At 37.9% G+C, this 26,229-nt stretch overlaps 1 protein-coding gene across 7 annotated transcripts in view; it reads left to right on the top strand.

The window, feature by feature from the left end:
- The window catches only part of LOC105674065 (uncharacterized), a 77,808-nt gene that overhangs the window by 41,958 nt on the left and 9,621 nt on the right, over positions 1-26,229 (top strand). For all 7 annotated transcript variants that reach the window (XM_067355850.1, XM_067355851.1, XM_067355853.1 and 4 more), the window contains 2 exons: positions 25,075-25,282; positions 25,623-25,788. In XM_067355850.1, the coding sequence (XP_067211951.1) occupies positions 25,075-25,282; positions 25,623-25,788 (374 nt within the window). The remainder of the gene's footprint in view (positions 1-25,074; positions 25,283-25,622; positions 25,789-26,229) is intronic.

Below are 26,229 nucleotides of genomic sequence, written 5' to 3' on the forward strand. Positions count from 1 at the left end.
TATAAATACAACAAGTAGTTATTTTATTGACAGAGAATCATTGATAAAACATGTATTCTGAAAAAAATGTGTTATAACAAAATTATTATTTAAAGTACATAGTCGACATTGACAAAAAAGTTTAGTGTCCAATTTGAGAATTTTTAGATACTCCTGAAAATAAAAAGAGTAAAATACTGAAAGTAAAAAAATAATAAAAGTAAGATAAATGAAAAGAGAAAATTATAAATATAATATTCTGTAATATGTTTAATGCTTTATGAGCATGGGTCGTTAGCTTAATTTCTTGTATTATGCATTAAAACTATACGTAAAGTTACTAGCGCAAGTGCTCTTCTTGATGGTGTTCTAATTTCACTGAACAACAATGTATCTGCATCGCACTGAACAGCTTTAACTGTACGTGCTATATTAAAAGATGTCGAGCGATATAATAGCGAGCACGAATCGCAGAGAAAGAACGGATAATCTTTCGCTGCGGATTACGTGATCCATGGCTTCCTGTAGCTCGATGCAATTTATTTTTGCAGCAAATAAACGTTTATCACTTCTTCATCAACAGCCATCCGGGCTCGTAATTCATTTTCTTTCAGCGCGAAGACACCGATATTCCTGTCGAACAAACAAACGCTCGTGAAATTTACGGATACGTGACAAAGCCAGGCTTCTGTTTCATCGAAATTGTCGTCGTGATTTTGTATTTCGTTCTCCAGACGTTTTCTGTAATAAAAACGTTTTTATTCAGAAGTACAACGGTAAGAGGATTAACTAAATTTAACTAAAGCAGTTAAAACCGCAATGTTCTCCCCGCGGGATTTGTCTGTTCATGAAAAATTATAACTAACTGCAGACACGTTAATAAAAGATAAGAAAGAAGAATGTTCAACCGCACTTATATTTGCCCCGTAAAAACAAATTTAGATTTCGCCATTTGACTTTACATGAAAATTTATGCATTCAATTCTGTTAATATAATCAGCGCCCGCGCGCTATTAATAATGGTTTCTATATAAGAAAATTTTATATTAAGATAATTCTACGCATAAATTATTCTTTCTTTTCTAATCTTTAGTAAATCCTGAAAAACAAGCGAATAGAATAAAACGACGAGATCGCGTACAAAGCTAACACAATTGAATGTAGACGAAGATACTTTCCGTCGAGAAGAGAAAAACAGATCAAAAACACTTCTTGAATTAGTTAAGGTCAAGCGGATATGCGTTCGACTATTTAGTTTCTGACCTAATTGAATTGGAATTTGATTGATTACAAGACTGACCAATTTCCGGCGGTATGTGTTTATCTATGCTCTTTCTTAACACGCACCAGATGTTTGATCATAATTTATTGAAGACTTCGAGGAATTCCTGAGTACTTTTTTAAGGTCGTCTTGACGGCCGATCAACCAGAAATCCGAACATAATATTGACGAATCGGATGTAGATAGCAGCATTATAGAGATTTCATTATTGAAAGAAATATTTTTAACAATATGTTTATGTTATTGTTAATATATATATTTTTTAATTAAAATAATATTAACAAATTTGTTATTAAATTTTTTATGTAATATCTTTTTATAAGCATAAAATAATGTAATAACATTTTTTTTTTAAACTGAATGGATTATCACGCATTATGAAATATCATAAAACATGTAGGATAAAAACATGTGGGATAATAGCACACATAAAATACATATAGGATAATAACATACTCTATATAAAAATTTATAGTTATTTAATAACAAAATAACAAACAGTCCTATTAATATAACGAGTTCTTTTTTCATTGAAGAAATAAAGAAATAAAGGGAAAAATAGTAAAAAAAATATTATATATAGAAAACAATGTAGAATTTGCATAATAATTATAATGAAAAATTAACTGAAATTTCCTATTTGCTCTTAAAACGCATTTTGAAATTAAAACTTGCGTAAATTTTATATTTGTCGCTCTTTTAATCTGGTATCAATTTTTTTTGCTTAATACGTATTTCACGAGTATAATATTAAAATTTCTTTTCTCTTCTCGTATTTTGCAAATTTTATCATATTTCTTTTCTATTTTTTGTTATAATATTATTTTAATGCGAAATTCGAAACTGCATCGTAGAACTGCTCTCGTAGAAATAACAATATTCAAATACGCTGTCTGTTGCCACAGTCGATGAATTCTCGACGACGATCGGTTTTCGAACGGCTACGGAAAGTTTCGCGATCCGACACCATAGACGTCCACGGAATGTACAGGGAGGACACTGAGACCGGGAGAGTTCGAGTGAGAAGGAGATTGAGAGATACCCAGGCTAGTAGGGTTGGCAATTAAGCGTGTGCCGTTGACGGCGGCTCGAGCATGATTTAATTACCGAGTGATTAATGAGTTTCGCACGTCGTCTGCCCCCGCCATCCACTTCCACGTCGTCAGATTTCCATCCTTCGCGCTAGAGACGCAGCCTGTTACGAATCCGTAACGAGTGCTGCTCTAGGCTGATTATCAATACGCTGATCGTGTAGGCGAATTAAGAAAAAATCTAACGAGCAAATCTTCGGATCACTCTTTTTACGGAATAAATTGAGGATGGATGAATTATTTGAAGTAATACAATTTTTAGAAAATTGATGTAAACAATTTGCAAGGGAACACATATTGTAGGTTTCTTATATATTTCTTTCCGAGAAAGAAACTTGTGAGAGGAGTGATCTGCGATATATTTTATTAATCTATTCTGTCAAACGCGAGTATCAACATGCAAAAAAATTGATTGATTTTGACACATAGTACAAGAAAAAGATTTATAAAAAGTTCTTTCTCTCTTTTTCTTGACTCAGTAATTATTTATAACGCAAAGCACTGTTTTTAATTATATTATATTATTCACAAAAATAATCGAACTCTTGTCGCTTCGTTAACTTACAAATTATTAGTTTAGTAATCATTGTCACCAAAAAATTATTTTACAAAAAGCAAATGACTCGAGAAAACCTTAATATAATATTAATGTGAAGCAAAATATTTTGGCGATTACGAAGCACATCGCTTATAAAAGATAAGCTCTGTATCTCCGCATGGCAGGATTTACGGTAATTCACTTTACTGGGATACTGTGACGATGATTTTCCGAAATATCATCCCACTGGCCATAAATAATGTCCTGTCCCGCCTGATGCAGCCGCGTACTTCCTGGTAGCCGTGCCGCAATATTTTCCGCGTCATTTCTGATGCACAATGTTCGTTTAAGCACACATAGTCTTTTCCGGCCAAAATCGTTGAATAATGTCTCTAGGCTTATTTACAACAAGTGCTTTCCAAGTGCACTTTCTTATCTATTAATAGATGAAATGGAGCGCGTGGACGGCCGATAAAAATCCTCTTTTTGATCGAGGAACAAGCGACTACACTCGCAGAGAGAAAGACGGGACTGTGGATAAAAAGAAAAATCTCCCGAGATAAACTTATTTACACTCATTCACTCCTGCGATTACGTATAGAGTGGAAAAGTAGTGTTTTCTAGCCGGACATTGGATGACTCCCGGCAGATAAATGTCTTTGTGCGGCCATGAGAACAAAGGCTATATTGCCTCTCATTTTTTTCATCCGACCATGTTCCGCGAAATTACCTCCTATTACTTGCCTCTCGTACTTCTGACATCTTTGACAAAATATATGATAACTGAGGCAGAAATTCAAGAGACCTTTCTCTTCCTTTTGCTCCTCTTTCCTTCTTTAATTACTTATTATTTCATGAATTAATTCACATAATTAATCACTGTCCTTAGAGTTAGTCGTATAAAGCAGAATAGCTCTTTGTTTGCCAAATCTTATTAGCTGAATTTTGTGGACAAAAATTTTAATAATGTTTCAACCATTATATTAGACGCGTACACATGAGAATTTCCTTAAGCAATTTGACAATGTACTAATTAATCGCTAAACTGCGAAAAAATGTCTGGAGATTTTAGTTAATCTATCACATAGTAAGCAAGAATGTTTAATTGGATTACAGCGAGTTTCTTAACGCGATGTTGTATAAATAATTGCGTGATTACGGCACCACGGTATAATGCAAATAGGACAAATATATAAACGAGTGAATGAGTCAAGTCGACGAATGAGTTATTTCGCCCGCCTGAGAATACCTCGTCGGTACATTGCGTTCGCAGAATTGTGCATCCCTCCTTCCCTCTCGTAGTGCGCTTCTCATTACAGTATTTGCAATGCGAGACTACGTGACAGCAACGTAGAAAGCCAAGAAAGCTTCGCGGCGCCGGTGCAGGAGGGACTCGTCGTTTCTGGATAAAACTTTTGCCGCGACATAAATTTAATGAGTCTCGCCGAGAAGCTGCGCCACGATGTTGTTAACGAGCCCATTCAAGGAGCGTTTTAATTTGATCGCAAGCTGTGCCTGTGATAATCGCTAGTCGGAGCATGAGGTACGATACTGGCAGAAAGGAACCGCGAAAGCAGGGGAGATTTAGGGGGTTGGGATACCGCGATTCGCGTTACCGGTTCACCGCTACTTACGACTCCGGGGAGATTCATCCCCCTTTTTTTTTCTTTGTCTGCCGGACTCCGCTCCACTTAGTTCGTTTCGACAATGCATTATGCATGAAGACGAAGTATTTCTCGGGTACTGTGCTGTTAGCACATACTGTACATAAGTGTACTTGTTTTGTTTCGTGATAGCGATTCATAGACACGCAGTATATGTAAGATAAATAAGAGTATATAAATGGATATACGCAAGTGCCTGACATACTTGGATAAACTCCAATATAACAGGTTGCTTGCATGTAAAGTAGAAAAAAAAACTTGTACTAAAATACGTGCAAAAACAAATGATTTTTAAAATTATAATTATAATAACACGCTTTATTTTTATTTTTTTTTTAATATATTATCTAGTATATTCTGTGGAAGAAACTGCTGGAATAATAAAGCACAATCGTATAAAGCATTTTATTACAACAATTAAATAAAAAAAAGTAACATAAAAAATAGAAAAAGAAAGTTAACTTTCTTCTATTGTCAGAGCAAAAATATTACGCAAGGCTGTCGAGGCAATTTTTGCACGAAAAACACCTACCTACATCTCGCAAATATAGACTACCTATATTCTTGTTCAATTATTAACAGCTGTGAGAGAATGACCGTCTAGTTTCGTGCAGCTTATATGCTTATAAGCTTGCTATTCAATTTTCCTTGAACCATGCACAACGCTCGAATGCATTTCTGCACGAGCAACTTGTAGCGTTCAAGATACTAATAGAACATTACGTTTGCACCGTTACGCAGAAATATGTTTTATCGTTTCTCTCTCTAGAGACCATTTCTGTGAATTATAATTCATTCACATTTCACGAGGCGTGGCAATAATTGCAAAATCAAAATGTATAGAAAAATTAAATTGTTATTTCGAGAGAAAGTTCTGCGTCTTTCAATATGCCGCGGATACCCGCACGATATCTTTTTTCACGCCGGAAAGATGCGGCCAGGCGATCTTTCCGGAATTTCGATTTCATGTAGTAAAAGTCTCGTAAAGTACCGTCCAATCTTCGACAACTGCAACCCTGCGGTTTGAAGTGGAAAACTCTGTTCGTCATCTGCGGTACACTCGTGCAAGTGGCAAAACATCCTCCCACGTTTTCTCAGGACTCTCCCCGTTTTCTCGCGAATTCCGTCCCTCTTTCCACGAACTCCGGAGCTACTGCAATTGATTCGCAAAGTCGGTTCATCTCAAAGCGGTTACTTTCAACTTCGGGAACTTTAAAAACAGACACGTGAGGCAATCGGCTCGAGTCGGGTTATTACTTGATCGAGTGCGGCTATATCGCGCGACGGAATCGGCGGTGCCGAGCTTTTAGCGCGCTCTGAAAGATACGCGCGTCACAAAGTATTCTTGGCGAAGCTTTCAAGAAAGCGCTTTGCATTCTACGATCTCTCGCAACTTTTCTTGCGCGCCCCGCGCCTCGCGCAAGTATCGTAAAATGCCCATTAAAGCATTCAATAAGTAAGTACTAATTCGCATCGAAGAGAAGGGTGTATTGTTATTTTATTACGCGCAGGCTCGCTGTTGAAAAATAAATGATGTAACTTTTCTCCAATTTTACAACAAACAAAATTTGCTAATTAAAATTTTACTAATTAATCGCATTGATTTTAATACTGTATCAGACATCTCTATAATACAATGCATTGACCAGATTATTTATAAAATCGATTACCTCTAGAAACGACGGACGTTAATTAATCAAAGTATGTACAGTAAATTAGTTTGCAAAACTTTTTTTGCAATGCTCTATCCTACACTCTCGAGTTTATGAACAGATTGAAACTAAACAGAAACAAACAAACGAATTATTAATTGCAAAGTTAAGTTTTATTAATTGCAAAATTTATGCTGATAACTTTTATCTTATTTTTCTTATTTAAAAAAAATGCTTTGACGTATTCAAGTATGTCTGATCACAATTGCGATTTTACTACTTGAATTTTTTAGGCGGCAATATCTTCTGAAAGACGTACATCTCTTGACAGCCTTTTGACGGCGAATGTCGCCCGAGAGAACATGAATGTCACACACAAACACTCGTTCTTCTTTCCACAATAGATAAATTATAAAAATTTGATCAGTGTAATCTTTATAATAACACATTTAAACGCATTTTACCAGACATCTTATATATCACAAAAATTTATCGCCGTCGCATTCTTAACTTCTTGTTCGAGCGATGATTTGTCTGCCAGTAAAACGGATTTACTTCTCGCAGTCTAATAAGAACGAAGAGTGAATCGTGCATAAACGCGGCATAAACTCGATTTCCGATTCGAGCTGCTTTATTGACGGTACGCAAGATGGTTATACCGTTCACGTTCGAGGAGGAATACGGGTGGAATGCAGTCCCACTCGCCCTTAGTGTTCTCAAACTCGAGTTATTACGGAATACTATCGAATAATGCAATATCGAACCAAGGGTAGATGTGAGGAATAAAACCTAACATCGATTGTATTTTCATCCTTGTTCCTCTAATATTTACGACCCGAGTCGACGCAGACTGCTTACAAAGCAGGATCTATTGTAATTTTCTCTGCGAAAAAGAAACAAAGTGTATCAAACCGTGCACTTGTTTGCCCGCTTGTCAGATTTCAACTGAAATATGGGATGTACTTTTGTACTTTCTCGCATGAGATTATTAATATTTATTTACTTGATAATTTTCTCATACACAAGCATATTTTTATGGTTTGCGCTGAAACATTTTCATAAAGAAAAAGTTGGTGCGAGAAATTAAAGATGAAGATTTCAACCGAGATATTTTTCCCAGTTCGTTACTTTGAGTACTCCAAAGCTCATCTGGTTCAAAAAAAAAAATATATATATATTTCTTTGCCTAGTCAATAAAGCGTCCCGTAAAAAGGCTGCTTTCGAATCCGATGTCCTTTATAGATTGAAATCCTGGAAAATTCGCATTACGAGAGGCAACTGCGTTTTGCCGACGAAAACGGTAAATTATATATTATTAAAAAAGTAGATTAATTATTATCTAAATTATACACATTAAATTCATAGAAATGATTTGAAAGTAAAATATATATTTAATTGATTCTCCTTTAAGCAGAAATGAGAGTGTAAAATTTTATTGAAATATCTAAACTACGTAGACATCTCGTTCGGCGTCAAAACGGAGAAAATGGCATGGAAATACTCGATATGCAACTGGTACATATTCCGCGAAAGGTCATACAGTTCTTGAAAAGATCCAGAAGCTCGTGACGCATCTCTGCGGTGTATGGTGAAGGCGTCGCGTGCACGTGCGGTAAAAGAAATTGACGTAGAGGTACAGCCTCAGATTCTATCGAATCGATGCTATCGGAAAAGGGCCGGTATAACTGGAAGCGCGAAAGATTTCCGCTCGCGAAATAGCGTGGCTTTTCGCGGAGAGAATGAAGCAGATCGAGACTTGTATCGGGGATCGATAAAACAAGGACGAGTGGCTCTCACTTTCGTAATCACGCGACGAGGTTGAAATTTCAATAACATTATTGGCCGATCATTTATCAACATACTCGGATATCAAAAGGGAAAGGCAAAGTTCTCGATCAAATATCGGTGAAGAACCTAATTAAGCGCTTTACGGGCGTTTAGTTTTTAACACACGTAATAGAATCTCCAATATCATCATTGTAACACGAGCACTGGATGCATATCACGTTTTAAACATTTTACATTCATTAGTTTCTGTTAAAAAACCGTTTTAATTTTTCCGACAATTATATATTTCACGTTCGGAAAATAAATATATTTTTTTATCTCAATGCAAAAATGTATTGTGAGAAGTCAAGAGGGGAGACAGAAAATAGAAATAACTAACAATATTCAAATTTCGATTTAAAAAAATCTTTGTGTCAAAAAATATTTCAATATTTCAACGAATTTCTCGTATCTATCTAGTTATTCCATGATCCGGCAGTCTTTCTCTCAGATACAGCCTCTCCTCGGAAGTACCGATCCTTTCAAATACACAGCCTATTTCCTCTGTCTTCACTACCTAGAAATATCGACATATCAGCCGTTGTTTACTATAGGCGTTTACCCACCCCTGAATTGATATCGCCCGAGAGGAAGAAAGATAGTGCAGGTCGGAAAATAAGCGATAGGGAGGAAGAAAAGAGAGCGAAGGGAGACTTTCTCATAAACGGATAGACGTATGAAATGCTAAACTCTCCTTTCGTCTCACTCCGTCCGCGCGAGGGACTGGAAGACTGAATGGCGGGAAAGGGGAATAGAAAGGACGCGCATTAGATGTATCAGGGAGGCCTTTGGGGAACGGCGAAGGGACTCGGGACAAGGGTATAGGGACAGCGGAGTAAGCTGATGGGGAAAGAGAATGAGGCGCGTTCTGCGATATTGGATTCTGAGTTTCGCGGAATAACGTCAACGTCGTCGTCCTCCGCGCCGTGGCTGGTGCCGCCCCAGGCGCGACCCAGGCACGACCCTACGACGCCATCGAAGGCGATATAAGCTCGTTCTAGTTTCTCAACAAAGTCCCGGAACAACCGAGGCGCCTCCGACACCTATTGGCCCTCCGGACGAACGGCGCGCGATGCTATTTCCATACCGGGACGGCGCCGATCGACCTAGCCCGTCGATATCGAGCCGGGACATCGATTTCCGATGGGTGAATTGCTGGCGGGGACCGCGGAGAAAAAGGCAAATTCCGATCCAATCGACCGAATTTGTACTCCATATCCAACGTAATCAATCTCGACAATCCATATATTCCATACGTGGCGGTGAACGCTTGTCGTCCGCATTCCCAACTCCGCACGAGCGTTACATGCACTTTTTATGATAGATAAATAAAATTCGAACAACATTCGGATGGAATATATAAACTTAGATCCCCAGCGATCTGCGTTTTCGCGATTATTTTTTATAAAATCGATAGAAACTAGATTGCTTCAGATTGCGGACATTCGCGTTCTGTTCCGTTTATAAAAATAGTTGGTACGGATAAAAATTTTGCAGCAAACTCTTTCAATTCGTTAGAAGTGTGTTTTTATTGTCGTTAAATCTTTGAAAGGTAACTATTAAACGCGCGCTTCGTGTTTCTAACACTACTCTGGCTTTTATTGATGACTCGCTATCGCAAGTTGGAAAAAGCACAGATTTTTTTTGCAGCGATGTCGTGTAAAAAGTTCATATGTTCGTTGCAGATCATATTTTACATTCTGAAAACGGCGGGTAACAATCGATATCTCTTTGTATCTTAGAAATTCATTTCTTTCGCATGGTCAACATCACTCGACAAATATTCATGCTTCGACAGAAATTGGTTACAAATCGTATTCCGTAAAAACATAATCGTGCAATCGTTTTCCCATACTAGAAAAAGAGTATAGCTGCAGCCATCGCAGGGAAAATATTTATTTTACAAACAAAATATGAAATTCTGATATTCGGCTAGTAGAAGAGATGAAGTATTTCATTTAACATCGCCTTGAGCGAGATATTAACTGACGCAAAACTGCGAAAGCGATAAATACAAAACAAATTTTATGACGAATGATAAATAATCTTCAAAATAAATAACTCCGTGCAGAAACACGTGCCGGTATTTTATTCGCAAATTAAAAAAAGTAACATATAAAATCAACATAATTAATTCAATTTACGCGCTTTATAATTGCGATGTTCCTAAAATACAGTCTGCAACCGCAAGAATTGTTGGCATGCGGTATAACTCTATCGAGATAGATATTATCTGCGCATACATACACACAATATTGCAAGCGGCATACGAGCAGCCATTGTGGTATTGGCAAATTTGCTCTCATCATATCCATGCTCATCTACTACTGGAGCTGGTCCGCTGTCAAGAGTCTCTTAGGACGCTCACGTTACAAGTTACAGAAGTACTTGCATCTGCATTGCAGATTAGGTCGGCTGCTGTTTAGTCTCTCGGCAGTCGACACTAACCGCCGGCTGTAAACACACCCCCGCCGTCGCCGGCAACCGCGTTCGAATGCCCGATGCATCCTCCATCCTCGTTATTATATTTGCAATCCATCAACAGCGGAATACATCCGGCCGCGAGAGCATCTAGCGCATAATACTCGGCAAAACAGAGTCAGCGCGCCGCGGCTAATACGTGCGCGGTATTTTCCGACGGACCGTGTGTACACGACAGCGTACGCACGCTACGTCATAATAATGCATTTCGTTTCGCGTACTGAGATTAATTATTGGTTGCATAAATTATCAGGATCAAGCATGCGGGTGCGCACAGTCGTGTAATTGCTAGCAACTCGAAAATCTATTAGTCGGAAATTGTACAGTGGCTTACCCTCGTTAATCTCACGGTAACCGGCACCCGCGCCGGGCAATTACCAGTTTCACGATCAACGGTCCTACATATTTTACAAGTGATCTATCGCCGATTTATACACCGTTCGCGGGATGTCCCCGGTGCGCGGATACCCGCGCGTCCGGCGTCTCCCCGTCTCGGTGCCGGTTCGATTAGAATCTTTCTCGGAGTGTTGTTCCCGGATTCCCTTTCTCCCCTCGTGAGATTTGCTCTCACCGTTCCGATCGATCCCGCGCTCTCGAATTGAGATTTCCGTCTGTCGCAACATTTCTGAATGGCTCGGGAAACGCTGTTATCCGTCATGCAAAATTCTCCGCGACCACTTTTTGGACCGGCTCCAAGTGGACTCTCAAGGGGATCGGAAAGAGGAGAAAGATTGGCCACTTTTCCGCGTTTCTCTTCCACCCTTCTTTGGCATGAGCTCCGCGCGAAAACGACATTCCGCTGAGGTGGATTTACTTTCTTGTAAACAGGCCGAACGGAGGGCGCATCGCCCCGCAACACACATTGGGGTGTCCGTGAACACATCGATTACTAGTGTTTGCTTCCCCAGTTCTTCCTCATAAATGTGAATTGCGCGAATCTTTTTCCCCTGCCTTCTCTCGGGAATCGCACAATGTACTCCAGAAAATCGATATACATCTATTGAAAAGAGAGAATTTTGTCGCTCGCCACTTTTTACTGTTTCAGATCTAAGGTAAATCTTATCCAGTCTTTTATTATTAAATTCTACTGTTAAATCTCATTGTTATATCTCAAAGAAAACTATATAATGATAATTTCAATGGAACTGCATGGAAGCTTTTAATTTTCGCTTTTTATGGATCTCGAAAAACTTTTTTATCTCATCAGTAATCACATTTAATCTATCACGTGTGTTTGACAGAAATATATTAGAGAAAAATAAGTCATCTGAATAACTTATCTCTGTTGGATATATCTGATTAAAATGTAACATAGCACTGCTCTCTGTCAATATATTGTTATAAAATGATAAATAATTTTGGTTTATTAATCAAGTAAAAACAGAAATAAAGTAAAAAATAATGTCAATGTGTTTTGAATTGACGTAATGTAATTTTAAAAAGATAATATTAAATGATATTATTAAATTCTGCACAATGTATATGCATATCAGTCGAGCGGAAGTTTATCTCTGTTAAAACATTTAATATTAAATTAATATAGTACTTGCGTGTTTCTGGTTAAATTAGAAACATGTGCTTCTTAAAGTTTGCCTTCATATAGGATTTACGTAAAAGGGCTCCAAAGGAGAAATGTTTCTGGCATAGGTTTCATTAAACATTCAAAGATACTGCTAAGTTAAAGGCGCTGTTAACATATAATCTTTCATGCATATTCCATACCTTAAAGTATACCGCAGCCTTGAAGTATATTAGAGTACATTTGTACATTTTGTATGCATAGTTTATAAATCTTCAAGATTTTTAAAGATGATCCTTCGATGAACTTTTGTGTATTTCTTTTATTATTCTGATACAAGTCGTATAATATATAAGAAATTATTGATTTGGATACGTAATTACGTCATTTAAAATATTATTCGCTATTAAACTAAATAACTATTAAAAAATTTTATTTCGTAAATATTTAATTTAAAATAGTTTTCAATAAGTGAAAATAAAAGTAAGTAAATATTTTAATCAAAAGATCTCAAAATGATTCCCTTAAAGAAGACGTATAGAGAGAAAATCTACGTAAGTGGAAATTGCGGTTCGCGAAAGAGAATTTTTTATGTCATCTGAAGCAATATCGACATTTTATTATTCAACCATTCGACTCTGACGTCAAAATCTTCTGATTGAGTCTATAATCGACAACATTCTCGATTACAATGTTCAGAGATAGAAGTTTTTTGAAAGACAGATTAATAACTTTTGGCGATGCAAAAATATATTTCAAAGTCGTAGATAAAGAAAATAGAATTGTAATATAAGTATTATTTTTGATATTACACATTTCTTTAACTAATTTTTGGATTTAAATTTTAAAATATAATTTTATTATCTATTTTTATTGTTATAAAATATAATTTTATTGTCTATTTTTATTCTTATCTATTGCTATCAAATAAAAAATTTTATAATGAAAAAAATATCTGACAGAGTTTAGAGACACTCTATACATTGTCTGGTACTGGACATTTCATTAGCGAGACTGTCGTTCATAGGTATTCAGAGTTTTTGCGGAAATATTTTTCGTGGATGAAAAGGAACGTTGTAAAGGAACATTGGGGAATTGCAGTTAGTTCAAGCGACGGCGAATAAAAAGAATAACGCATCTCGCGCAGAAACATAGTAATCTCTACTCAGTAATTAAAAATTTCCTGCAGCACAAGCGGCCGTAGAATTAAATAGTTCGGCGAGTGTACAATATCTGCATTCGTTGATTAAGTGCCTTGAAAATAATTGGACGTTAATTGAAGCCACAAGCCACGTGTATTGCGAGTTTAACAAATTGGATATATACACTATGTGTTTCAACATTAAACTTCTCCATTATTTATGATGAATAGAATAACTTCTCGTCGCTGAAATCGATACCATATCAAATAATTACAAAATACAATAACTAAAGTAGAAATACGTGTTTTTTTTCTCATGTTTTTAATTTTAAATAATTGAAAAGTTACGACGTTTAAATGAAATTAAAGACTGCACGTGTAAAAATATTAAACACAGTAGATGCATTGTTGTGTGACTATTCATCGTCAACTTATTCTTCTTTTATATATTAAATTTATAAAATTATTAATATTGATTACTAGCAGATAGCTTTTTAAATGACAGCAGACAATGTGTAAAAGTGTTCGCGAAACTCATTGAGAAGTTAGCTAATAAAAAAATGCGATATGATAAGTCTCACTTAATAAACGAGCTTTTTTTCCTCTAGGCACACAAACTCAATTTAGTGATGTTTAAAATTCAGTTACGTGAGAATCTTTCTAGTAAACCCGAGAGTCTGTTTTCCACGTCGAAATGCTTGAGTTCATAAAAGAAAAACTCTTTGAACGTAGCAAAGTATTACAATATAACCTGAATATTTCACTATTGCGAGATGCGACATTTTTTTATTTTGCGAAAATCAAGTTGAAAGTCGCTTATAGATTTAGACGTAACAACTTCAAGCAAATGATCCCAACAAGAATATTTTGACTTTGAATTCATTAGAAGATTGGAATTAAGTTCAGGATTCCAAATTAATCTCTAGGTAATATTAATTAAACGAATGTATTATTTAGAATGCAGCTGATATAATCGTGCGAAGATTTACGACCACAATGCAATATTAGCGTGGTCACTGACAATGACGGGCAAAGTAAATTTATACAGTTAATGTACAACGCAATTCTCCCCTCATTGTACTCTCTCGGACCCTATCCTGTTGGATTACCGCAGCTATATCATAGCGACGATGTCAGGGCATATTTGTTCGCGAGAGTAGACCGGTTAAAGGAGACTGTCAAGCTGTCGAGTTCCATTGGCGGGTCAGACTGCCGGCGAACAGCTGAAAATATAGCCGCCGTTATGTATGATGTAAAAATACATCTCATTGTCATCGTGCTTTAAAATACACTGACTTCAATAAAAATTACATAAATGCTTTAAATTTACCACCGCTGGACCGCTGACTAATCGATATCGGCGCACATTAATTGAAAAATTACAATTAAGAATAGCGAACGCTCCTGAACTTAGAAAATAATCGCGTAAGACCGGTATAGAAGTAATCATTGTTAATGCTATTAGTTAATTTTAATTAATAATTAGCATTAACTAATTATTAATTTTAATTAATAATTTTAAATATAGGAAGTTTATTAGATATTTAAAAAATATTTTATATGTGCAATTTATAAACAGATAATTTATGTGTAAAATCTTGTGTTACAGTAATAATTTATAGGTACACCTATATTAATAAATTTGTGGTTAGATACTGATATATTTTGAAAATATTCTCTGTATATCCTTTATATGAGATGTATTATGAATATTAAGATTTCCCTGTAAGATGCTTGACGAGATCCTGTGGATTTTTTTTTGCTCTATATATTGTACATAAAATAAGTTGCGTAATTCGAGCAGATCATATCTTTTATGGATGATAATAGCAAAAAATTGTGAAAGAAGAGTTGAAACTTTAATGATGTCGCTTAACGATGCATCTGTGAAGTGCTCGTATCTATATTTTTTTTTGTCAAGTGGAACCACATACTTTGCTTTATATTAATTGATTTTATTCTCGTTATCATTTCGAGAAATATCAAGCTAAGATAATCAAGAGAAGGACACTTGGCCAGCTTTGTACTTCATTTCTGAAACGCGTTCTTATATCAAATATCAAATATCTCACAAATAAAGTAAAATGTTGTAATTTGTCGGGAAATGGAAACATCGATTGTTCAAAGCTCAATTATATTACGCGAAATAATTACGTGACTATGTGACGGCGTAGCAAACGACGAGCAAGCTTGATGGATTAATCCCGTGACATCACGGTAACAGAAGAGCAAACCGCCGAGCACGCACATGTGCGCATGTGTTCGAAAAACAGGTACGCACCGACGCGCACCAGCCGCGAGAGACCCATTTCGAAGAAGCAACAGTGAGCCGGCGGCCGTGAGCTTTGACCCGGTGACCCGGAGTGCGTGGGTTGCACGGGGGACTTGACGAGGGAAGAGGACGAGGAAACGAGGAGGGGGGGGGGGGCTGGAGGAGGAAGGGTGGTCTTTCTCCTCTCCATGCAGGATGGAATCGATACCTGCCTCTCCTACCAGCCCAACCAACCGCCCCTACCAGCGTCCACCGCCCTCCGCTGCTCACCTTCTCGTTCGAGCAGACGGCAGGCCGGCCGACCAGCCAGCCGACCGTCGGGGAGGAAGTCGAGGAAATAAAAGCATAGCGCGGTAACGCGCGCCTCTCACCGCCGCGCCGCACCGTGTCGGCCAACAGCCGCAGCAACCCTTCTCCTGCGCTGAGCGGCACACCTGCGGCATCGCCGCCACCCTTCGCGGAAGACCCGCTCTTTCAGGGCTGCGCTCGCTCGCGACATCGCGCGAAGCAAGATGTTCGATGTAAATTGCGCACCTCGAGTCTCGATGTGGACTCGGCAGATAAGACCGATTGATTATGCGAAGAAATAGGCAAATTGCCAATGATCTCTGTTGCGCGCTTCACGCGCGATTAATCATTCACGAATCTTCCCCGAAAGGATCGATGTTCGGCTGAATGACGAGTCTAACGACTGAGCTTGAACGAGAAGCATCGCAAGTTATCGATAATGTGCCGACTTTCAACCAACTATACTTCGAACTAGAGATGAAAGGATGTGGTTCTTTTGAGCAGAATAAAAATGAAAGATGAGTAAGCTGAGAGTGTGATTGGACTTTATCCTTAAATCTAATCAATCGCGTTTATAAAGTTAGTTGTCAGTCAATCATTTTCTCCGAATTGAATTGAATTCGTAACAGAATTTACATCGCAAATGTGTCCAAATCAATTTGGCGTATAATATATTATAAGTGACTTCGAAGTAAGCATTTATCATTATCAAGCGTATGCTACATCAAGCTTGAGGTTCGAGTAATCGTTACTCTGTAAAGCCGCCTCTTTCGGAGACCGGGCTGCGCCCGTCTCTCACGCGCAGACCACGCGTAATAATTAATTAATTTCCTCGTTATTCGGCTATCGATCGAACGCTTTGCACGCAGTGGCGCATGTAAGAAAACCCGTTGACCGAATTGATCGCGTTTCAGCACGGGGAATGGAAATGAAATGCAAATATTAACATGCAGACTAGCAAACGGCGATAGGTCTGTTTCGGTCGTTTCAACGAGAAAACGCGAACTCGTCTGCGAAAACTTGCATTTAATTGATTTTTGAATCAGCGCTGATAATTGAAGTCGGCGATCGTAATACCGAAAATAAGAATATAAATTATTCGATTGAATAAAGGCAGAATTAGAAATTATCGATCAATTTAATGACTACTGCGCATGATTTATCAACGTAATTACAATTAATGAATAATCATAGGTTATGGTTAAATGATAAACAATTATTAAAATTATTGCATTTTTAGTTATTTGCAGTAGACATTTTTCAGCATAATGATGTCTAAAATTGAAATTATTTTAATTGTAATTCCTTTATTTGTAAAAGAAGTTAGTGAAGATAACGAATAGACCAGGAGCTTTCTGCTATAATAATAATAGAACAGTTTCCAAGTACTTTGAAGACGAACGTGTCTATCTTTATACCGCAGTAATTAATTTCTTCATTAAAGCGCGAAATAAATTACACATTCCTTTCATCACTACTGATCCTGTTTGTCTGTGCAACTGGCGTCTTGCTTAACTGCGTTATTCATCTCCGTAATGTCTCTCGAAATCACTTCAAACACAAAAGACCCAGCACCCGAGTATAATAAGAGCTCGTCCCAAAAAATATCGGGGAATCAGTAATGCTCAATTACGTCGCGCCATACATCAGAGATGTTGACTCCGGAGATGTGCTACACGTGCGCGAAATGGCACCTTAGTTAGGCGGCAACACCTGCCTGGAATGGCGTTGTAAGCAAGTTAAATCGATCTTCGATTCCGCTCCGGCCACCACCTCAATCGGTCTGGTGATCGTTTTACAAACACGATAAAGTCGCGGTTTTGCTAGCAATAATATTATATGAAAATTTGTTACACTACTTAAAAATACTTTAAATTTTTTCTAATTTTTTAAATAGAAAATTTGGAAATATTTTATTTAATGTAGTGAAGCAAGAAATAAGATTGTATTTATATAACTTGTTAAATGGAATCCGTGATCATTCGAATGTATAGCTCAAAAGAATATTCAATCGACCGAAATTCTTTCGCACACTGGATAACAGAATCGTGAAAATATTGGCGTACTCCACCCGTCACACTTTCCGCTAAACTGGGTTAGGAAATATGCATACACGCCATACAGTGTACAGCGCCGACAAGAAACTGCGCTGATCGGAATCGCATCGCCGCAGTATCTCATCTTGGAGATTGAAGGAAAAAGAGATATATATTCGTTTCGGACCCACAGACATTTAGAACCATCCTTGGCCGCGGAATTCGTGAATACGAAATAGGGAAACGCTGTAAACGTTACGACTGAATATGCTTGGAGCACAGAGGAGCGAAGTGGGTAGGTTTCGAGGATGCTGCCTGCAGTAGTCCGTTACTTCCGGTCGATGGGTATTTATCGTTGGCGATACATTGATCCGCGTGTCTCGATCAATAGTGCAGTCTCAACTCAGCTCAATTCAATTGGCAATCCACGTGGCCTTCTTTGGACGATCAAGCTGTTCCTTTCCAAATCTACGCACGTAATTGGCGCGGTGATTAATCAATAGTAGCACAATGCACGCGTGATGTAATAGCCCAAAATTATGCAGTGATCGCTATAACGGTAATATAATTATCTTACGATCATTATTGTCATTATTAAAGCATTATTCATGATAGAGAATGGATTCCTTCGCAGACGGCATAAAGAAAAAGTAGCAAAAGTCAAAGTTTAAGATCTGAGTAAATTAAGCTGACAAGATCGAAATAAAACGAGAACGCGTTAATTACGGAACAAGCAATGGTGATAGATTGAATGTGATAAGAGGTGTCTTTAAAAAATAATCTCTGCTCACTGATTAAGAGTTTATTTCTGACCAGTTTGCGTCACCGTTTGTAAAATTGGATTTTAATAGCTCCCGACACGAGAGCTCTTTCCATCGGACACAATGGATATTACAACGTTATCCAGAACTCGGCAAGTTTCAGGTGAACTGGGCTTGAGCTGGCGGAACTGAGCTTGAGCTGGCGGAATGGTTTATCGATTCCAACCCTTGTCCTCTTTATCCTTTATTTTCTTTATCTTCGTCATGCACATACATACACTCACCCTCCCACGGTGCTCTAGCTCCGGAGTCACAGTCGGTTTACGTACGAATTAACAGTCGGTGTTTTATAATCTTCGCCCGTTAATCTTTTTCATTGGATATTGTATCACGCTTCGCGGAGAAATTTCTTTCTTTTTCCTCGAAATCAAATTGTACGTACAATTGAATGTGATGCGCCTTTTTCCGATTTAATCCCGAGAAGATTTACACGTGAATATTCGATTAATTCTATCAATTGATTACCGCCTGCGTGCGCTTTCTTAAAATATCCTGAGAAATATCGATTGCCCGTGAATTTTTATCTATTCGCGCAAACATATGTTTCGCGATTATCGATTTCTGTTGACGTGACGAGTCCGTTTGATTTATGATTTCACATTTCGGGGAATATATCGTAATGTTTCGAGTCGACCGGAGCGAACGTTACGACGTTAGAGGTGTCGCGCGTTTCGGTCGAGCGAAGCTTGCTTTGGCAGGACGGTTTATCGATTCCGTCCCTTTTCCTCTTTACTCCCTGCCCTTTACCGGCTTTGCACACGCTTTGCACATAACCCGGAGTTACGGGGATCGCTGACGTACTCGTTACCGAATTTTCGCGCGTCGACCCCGGCTGTTCGATGTTTCCAAGGGAACGATCATTGGAATTCGTTCCGGCGACTACAGCCCATTCGAAAATGCATATTGCTAGTCGCATAGCAACCGCATTAAATATTCTTTCAAGTCGATAAATTTGTTCTTTCTCGCTGCGCTTTCCGTGTTAGTCCATGTTTTTTTCCCCCCGAAACGCGAGAGGATAATAATTTTAATATTACAATACTTTTCTTAAACTTTTTAAAAAAATATCTATATCTTTCGTCGATCAAATTTAAAGTTATTTATTTTTTATTAAGATGTATTTTTCTAAAAATTTCCGGTATAATATATGCATACGTATTTTTAATATATCGCTATTATACTACAATTTTCAACAGTGTCAACGTACAATATTACGCGAATCGGGTTTTGTAGAGATAATAGAATAATGAGGTTTCAAATATATTTTACATTTCTGAATAAGTCACAATTAGCGGAATAATTTTTGCATTTGATGAATAATTCTTTGTTCCTGATGGCTCTCGAATTTTCGACGAAAGCACCTCTCGCACCGTGACATCTGGTTCATTAAAATGGTTCTTTTATTAATACATAAAATGTGGGGATTTATTTTAATATATAGGGATAAAGAATAGATAGATAAAATATATTGAACTTATTAAAACCGCAGATTATTCAACTTTTTTTTTTATCACGACATTGAAAGGACTGATCCTACCGATTTGTACAATCGAGACGTGAAAAAATTCCGCGAATGAAATACTGTCATATTAATGCCGCGAAATCCAGCTTTAATATCACGAGAGCTTAGGAATAACTCGAGTGTCGTTGATATCGCGAAATTTGCGCAAGAGGAAAATCCAGATAGGTATATTTGAGTTTTTCAAGTATTTATGAATTCTTAAAGCTTGAATACAGTGGCGTTAAGCGTTTTCGCGAGACGACGAAAAAATCGCGGAACAAGGCAAATCCATCCACCGATTTGATCTACGATACTGTGCCTCTCACCCTCTCTTCTTTTCCCTCTCTTCCCCGCGTGCTTCATCCGAGTCTCGGTATTCAAGTGGCCTCGTATATGTTGTTGGTCGCTCGGAGTTTCCAGTAAAGATTATAATCCGCGAAGCAGCGGCAGAATCAACGGAACGAACTGGCATTCAACAGGCCTCGAACCAGTGACCCAAATCCGCGATGCTTCGAGAACGTTTTTCTGGGATCGAATTATCGGCGCCCCGGCGTGCTTCTATCCAATATTCTTCCCTTTCATTTATATCGCGTGCTTTAACACTTATAGAGTGGAGAGATAGATGGACACAGTCCGGTGTATAATCAGCAAATGCGAATGTATCAAAACCTTCAAAGATTTTTTTTTTAAACAAATTAGTTTGGCGATGCAAAAGATTTGACGATAATCTTTAATTTATGAGCTATTAAATTCTCTAGAGAGTTTTATAAAGCTGCTACGAAATAATAGATACACAGTGCACTGTGTCGAGAAACGATAATCTTTATATACTTTTTAATTTGATAATAACACATAATATACATTTAGAACACGCAATGTGTACATATGTGTAGTACAGTCCTAATTGTATCGACTAATTAAGAAACATTAAATCATGTATTTTTTGCTAAATAATAATACAAGATAATTTAAAACTTCGAAAAATCTCCTGATAAGGGAAATATTTGCTTCCGAGATGCAAACAGATTACGATAAGCTGGACGTTGAGTGACACATTGGAGACTTGACATTAAAATATAAAAATAAACTTACAGACTGTAGGTGTGAAAATTATATTTTCAAAATCGCTATAATAGACTTAAAATATGTAAAAATATTTAATGTGCAACATGGAAATTATGACCTATTTTATATTTTAATATTTGATAAAACGGTATTCTTTTTTAGTACATACATGTATAGAAATTTATTTAAAAAGAGATACTTTTTTACACTATTAGAAGCACGCTATGTTTAATAAAGAATTCTCTGTTAACTTAAGAGTTCTACAGTGTTCCAAGACATCGTGAACAAAAGATTCGCGCGCCACTGCGAAATCGACGAAATGATGTTAACCTAAATCCATACATATCGTAACGGTGTTTTCGAGGGGACGAATTATCGGACGACCCATTTTCACTCAATGTCGCACGAGCCCTTTTTTGACCGTTTGCCGACGTGGAAATGATAACACGCGCCCACCAGACGTCAAAGAGGAAAAATAACGTTTGCCGGATGTCGATAAGACTCGCTCTTTCCGTTTTATGAATCGAACGGAAAAATATACCGTTCTACGCCGTGCTGTGTATCGGCACGTGAACTTTCCCGAATATTTAAAAGTTATCTGTACGCTCCGTACAGGCGCATAACTTTCTCACCTGAGCCGAGTTTTCGGACGTCGATACCGCCTCGGACGTGGTGCGCGCGCCCTCGCGAAAGTTAGGCGCGGCGCAAATTTGCGTTTCTGAAAGTTCCCACCGCACGAATCCCGGCAAGATCTTTTGACGTGTAGCTCATAAAAATGCCATCTCTCGAATAAGGAATAAAATTTTCTTCAAATAACAAACTAAACAAAAATTTACTTAAATAATGCCCGGTTTTATACGTGAATATCGAATAGGTTGAAATAATTCAATTGTATTCATCTGCAAGTTAAAAATGTATGTTACGATAAATTAATCTAAAATTTTTCTATTCAAGTATAATAGTTTCAAGACTATTTAATATCTAAAAATTCATCAATATACAGAAAGAATCTCACAAGTATTATACAATTAATATTAATAATTTTTTTTACTTCTTTGATTTTAGACAATTTTAATTATTTTTACTAGATTTTTTATAAAATTCGAATAGTTCTCATTGTATGTTTTACATATTTTATATTTAATTCACAAAAATACTAATCAAATAATAGATAATATAATCGAATAATATACTTGTAAGCATTTTCAGCTGTGATTTTACTGCGATAAACGTTGAATTTTAAGCTGCGGTCGAAAAGGCGAAACGTTCGCTCGCTTCGATTTTCGAAGCGAGAACGTCTGTAGACGTGATTTGCTTCGGCTGTCATTAACGCGACAAGACGGGGAGAGATGCGAGAGGCATAGATTACCCTACTTCCTTTGAGCGAACGGTGCCGAAGAACGAGAGACCGGTCTGTATGTTTGACTTCGCCGTAACGTAACCGTTTGATTATATTTCGCCCGTCTAATATTATCTCCGCTATGTTCCGGCAGACTCTCGGGTCTGTATTGTGCGCAAATTTAATGCCACGTAATAGCACATGCGCGCAGCAGGATCTACCTTGGTAATCCCTTTCAAAATTTCATTGGCAGTGCCATATACAAGCCGCATGGCGCGATCGTTAGAACGCATAACGGGTAACGCGTAAGTCGATACGCTCAATTGTTATGCGCCGATGCACGCGCTGAAAGTGCGATGTTATGCTGATTACTCGACATCCTCGCACATATATTTCATAACACTATGAGAATTGCCTGGGATATGAGTTTATTGGACGAAAGAATCCAAGTGTGCGAATTATGAACGAATAAATCCACGCTATGGCGCACGAAATGCACGAACTCTTCAAGAGATAAATTTCAATTCACTATTCATCTATAAATCCCGGTTTAGCGATCCTTTTTCTTTATTAAAGAAACAGCAAGGAAGGTTATTATTTCTCCAGTTCTTCGATGTTAAATATTTTTTAATTAATTCTTAAATCTAAAATCTAGCAAGACATAGATCTACACTTTGAAAATTAATATCACACAGATATTTGATTCAGGACAATAGACTTTTTCGACATTTTTCTCGAAGAAATTACTGGCTTCGAATTAGTCCAAAAATTTGTAGGCAATAGAAAAAGGCAGAGGGGAAATGCGCTGTTTATTCCAAAGGTGTTTATGCCTCCGCAATGGTTTCACATCGCTGCGTAAGACGCCCCTCCTCGATCGTTTTGTGCAAATAGTAAATAGCTCTCGGTATGTGGTGAGAATTCTGTAGGTCGAAACTCCTTGGGGGATTTATCACGCCGTTAATTTTACGGGGGGCACAGGCGAGAGAACAACCTTCTCGAACGTCGAGCATCCACAGGTTGTCGTCTGACCCAACCTGACCTGACCCGAGTGATTAAGGACGTTGAATCAATGGAGGAGGCGTGAGTGTTTTCAAGGGCGGCGGAATCTCTTATCAAATCATTATCCCCAGGCCTCCTCAAACGAGGCAGCTTGTTAAATTCCGCCGAAGTGAAATGCCCGGTAACTCCCGTAAGCGCCCTGATAACTCTGCGAGTTATCTGAAATATTGAAGTTATTGAGCTCTCAACCGCACACTCTTGCGTCGTTAAATTCTCCCCCTTTTACTACCCTCCCCCCCCCCAATTCCCCCATTTGAATGGAAGCCCGTCTTGCTCGCGTCTGCGACTCGACGATCGTGAAAATTGAAAGCAATTGCATTAAGGAGTAGCTCGTTCTTGCTGAAAGGAATACCGTCGGTTTTAAAAGTGGCCCTCCAGTCGCCGTAACGACGTTGTATACGCGCCGTCGTGCCGACTGTTATGCAAATAACGGATTCGTCGCGTTTCAATAACGACAAGCTGCTTTATAATAGGCCGTCGATCTTTTTTTTTTTTCTTTGAACATTTTTCCTCACGAAACATTCTTCTTCGGTGAGATCCTGCTTTCGGTGCACTTCGCATCCTGAGTCTGCCGAAGACCTCGAACGATAACGTTTCCGAAATAAATTTTGTAATAGTTGCGTTCAGATGCCGTGCGCTCCGTTGGAGGTAGGCTCGCAAAGGTGGAATCAATACGTGAACCTACAACCATCTCCACGTGCACAATGCTAGCTGGCCAAGCTCGAAGCGAGAGAGGTGTGTATCGCTCCTACCCTCGTTCTCTCCGTCGACTGTTGTTCAATGATTGTAGCGTTTTTTCTTCTTCCTCTTTGAACTCTTTTTTTTTTCTCTCTTTCTCGCTTTTTCGCGTATGCCTTCCCGGCTTCCTTTGCAACGGCTTCCTTCGCTTGATTTTTTTCCTATTATTTTTTGTAGTAAAATGCAAAATCCTACCGCGGGCGAATGCCAGCTCCTCTTTTGACGACGCGTCGTCGTTCTGTTCCAGAAAATTCAGCGCCGTCACTCCATTTTCGAGCCCAGTCAGCATACGTTGGCCGACACAGTTCGGTAAACAAAAGCTCTCTCGTTGTGATTCGCAGCTTATGCACTTTTCTCCGAGAGAGATTTCAAGCGATTCAGTTCCTTCGAATGCAGTTGACCTTTCTTTCAATTTTATTCCGTTTCGTCATCGAAGTTCTCATCTCGTCGCTAGTTCGATAGTACCGAATCAATACTTACAACTGAATCGATAAACAAAGTTGTACGAACAAATAGGTCTTTTATACGCTTTTCCCGCACTTTATCTTCCACGGGAGCGCGACGACAGATGCGTAGCAGTCCATTTTGCAGAAAAACTCTTGCAAACTTTACGATATCGAAGTGTATCTTTGTTGGAAACGTTCGTAAAATCAGTTGCAGACATTTCGCATTCAACTCAAACGCAATTTACGGAGTATAAACGTTCAACTCGAGTTGGCAAACGTTGTTATATATATTTTATTGCCTTTCTTTTTTTGCAATGGCAAATCTTTTTGATGTGTAGGAATGGGGAGTGTCGGCAGCAACGCGACAGGGACGACGACGATAGATCCGACGACGTTCCTGCCAGATGCAACGCCGACTCTGAGCGAGCGCGAACAGCTCAAAATCGAATTTTACAAGACGTACGACGTCATGACGGGGGTACGGATAGCCGCGACCCTCGGCGGCTTCTTCAGCTTAATGGTGCTGCTGGTAGTTTACAAGAGCAGGTAATTATAACAATTTTGCACCGTCGTATCTCGCGCGAAATACGTAGCATTTCGAATATCTTCTTGCAAGTTTTAACATTCAATCTTTTTTTAATAAAAATCTTGCTTAATTAAAGTTCAAAGTTAATTAAAATTGTGATTTTTTACATATTTATTTTTATTACAGACTATTGATTTTATCTTCAGTTTTAATCAATTACAAAAAAGTAATTATTTCTTGATATTTTTGCTGCTAAAATAGTAATTTCAACAGGATATACTTCGCCACATCCCATTATCAACTACCCAGTATTCAGATTGTCATTAAAGTGGAGAACTTAAATATTTACATATTTATTAGATGTAAAGCGAGCAAACAACTAGAAGACCCGGCGCTGACTGCGGCGGCAGCCGCAGCAGTTGCGGAAGCTGAAGCTGAAGAACGAGCACTTGCCGCCGCTCTCGAAGCGATTGCCAGGTTACCACCCAAGCCGGGTCGTGGTCCAAGGAGGTCGTTGTGCGTCGAGGTAAACTGTGGCAGTTTAAATATTCAAAATTATTTTATTTGCCGCTGGATGTTTGTGAATAAATTGAGAAAGAAATAATAAATTTAATAGTTTTTAATAAAAAACGGTATGTCTAAATGCAATAAAACTTTGTAATTACTGTTGATAAAATTTACAGGTGTATGTACTCTTCAGCAATTTGCCAAAAGCAATTTGTTGGCAAAAAATTTCAAAAAAAGTGTGGAAAATCCAAACTGTGTATGCGTGATAGTGAAGTTTATACGCTCTTAAACAATATTTATAATTAATTTTACCATATTTATTAAAAATTATAAAATAATATTTTAGTTAGTATAGAGAATTATACAAAATAATTAAGAAATGTATCTTATTTTATTCTATCAAAATCACAAAGTTTATCTTTATACTTTTGTAAAATGCACAAATTTGGACTTAGATAAG

Source organism: Linepithema humile, chromosome 5 (assembly GCF_040581485.1).
Source record: "Linepithema humile isolate Giens D197 chromosome 5, Lhum_UNIL_v1.0, whole genome shotgun sequence".
NCBI classification, from domain to species: Eukaryota; Metazoa; Arthropoda; class Insecta; order Hymenoptera; family Formicidae; genus Linepithema; species Linepithema humile.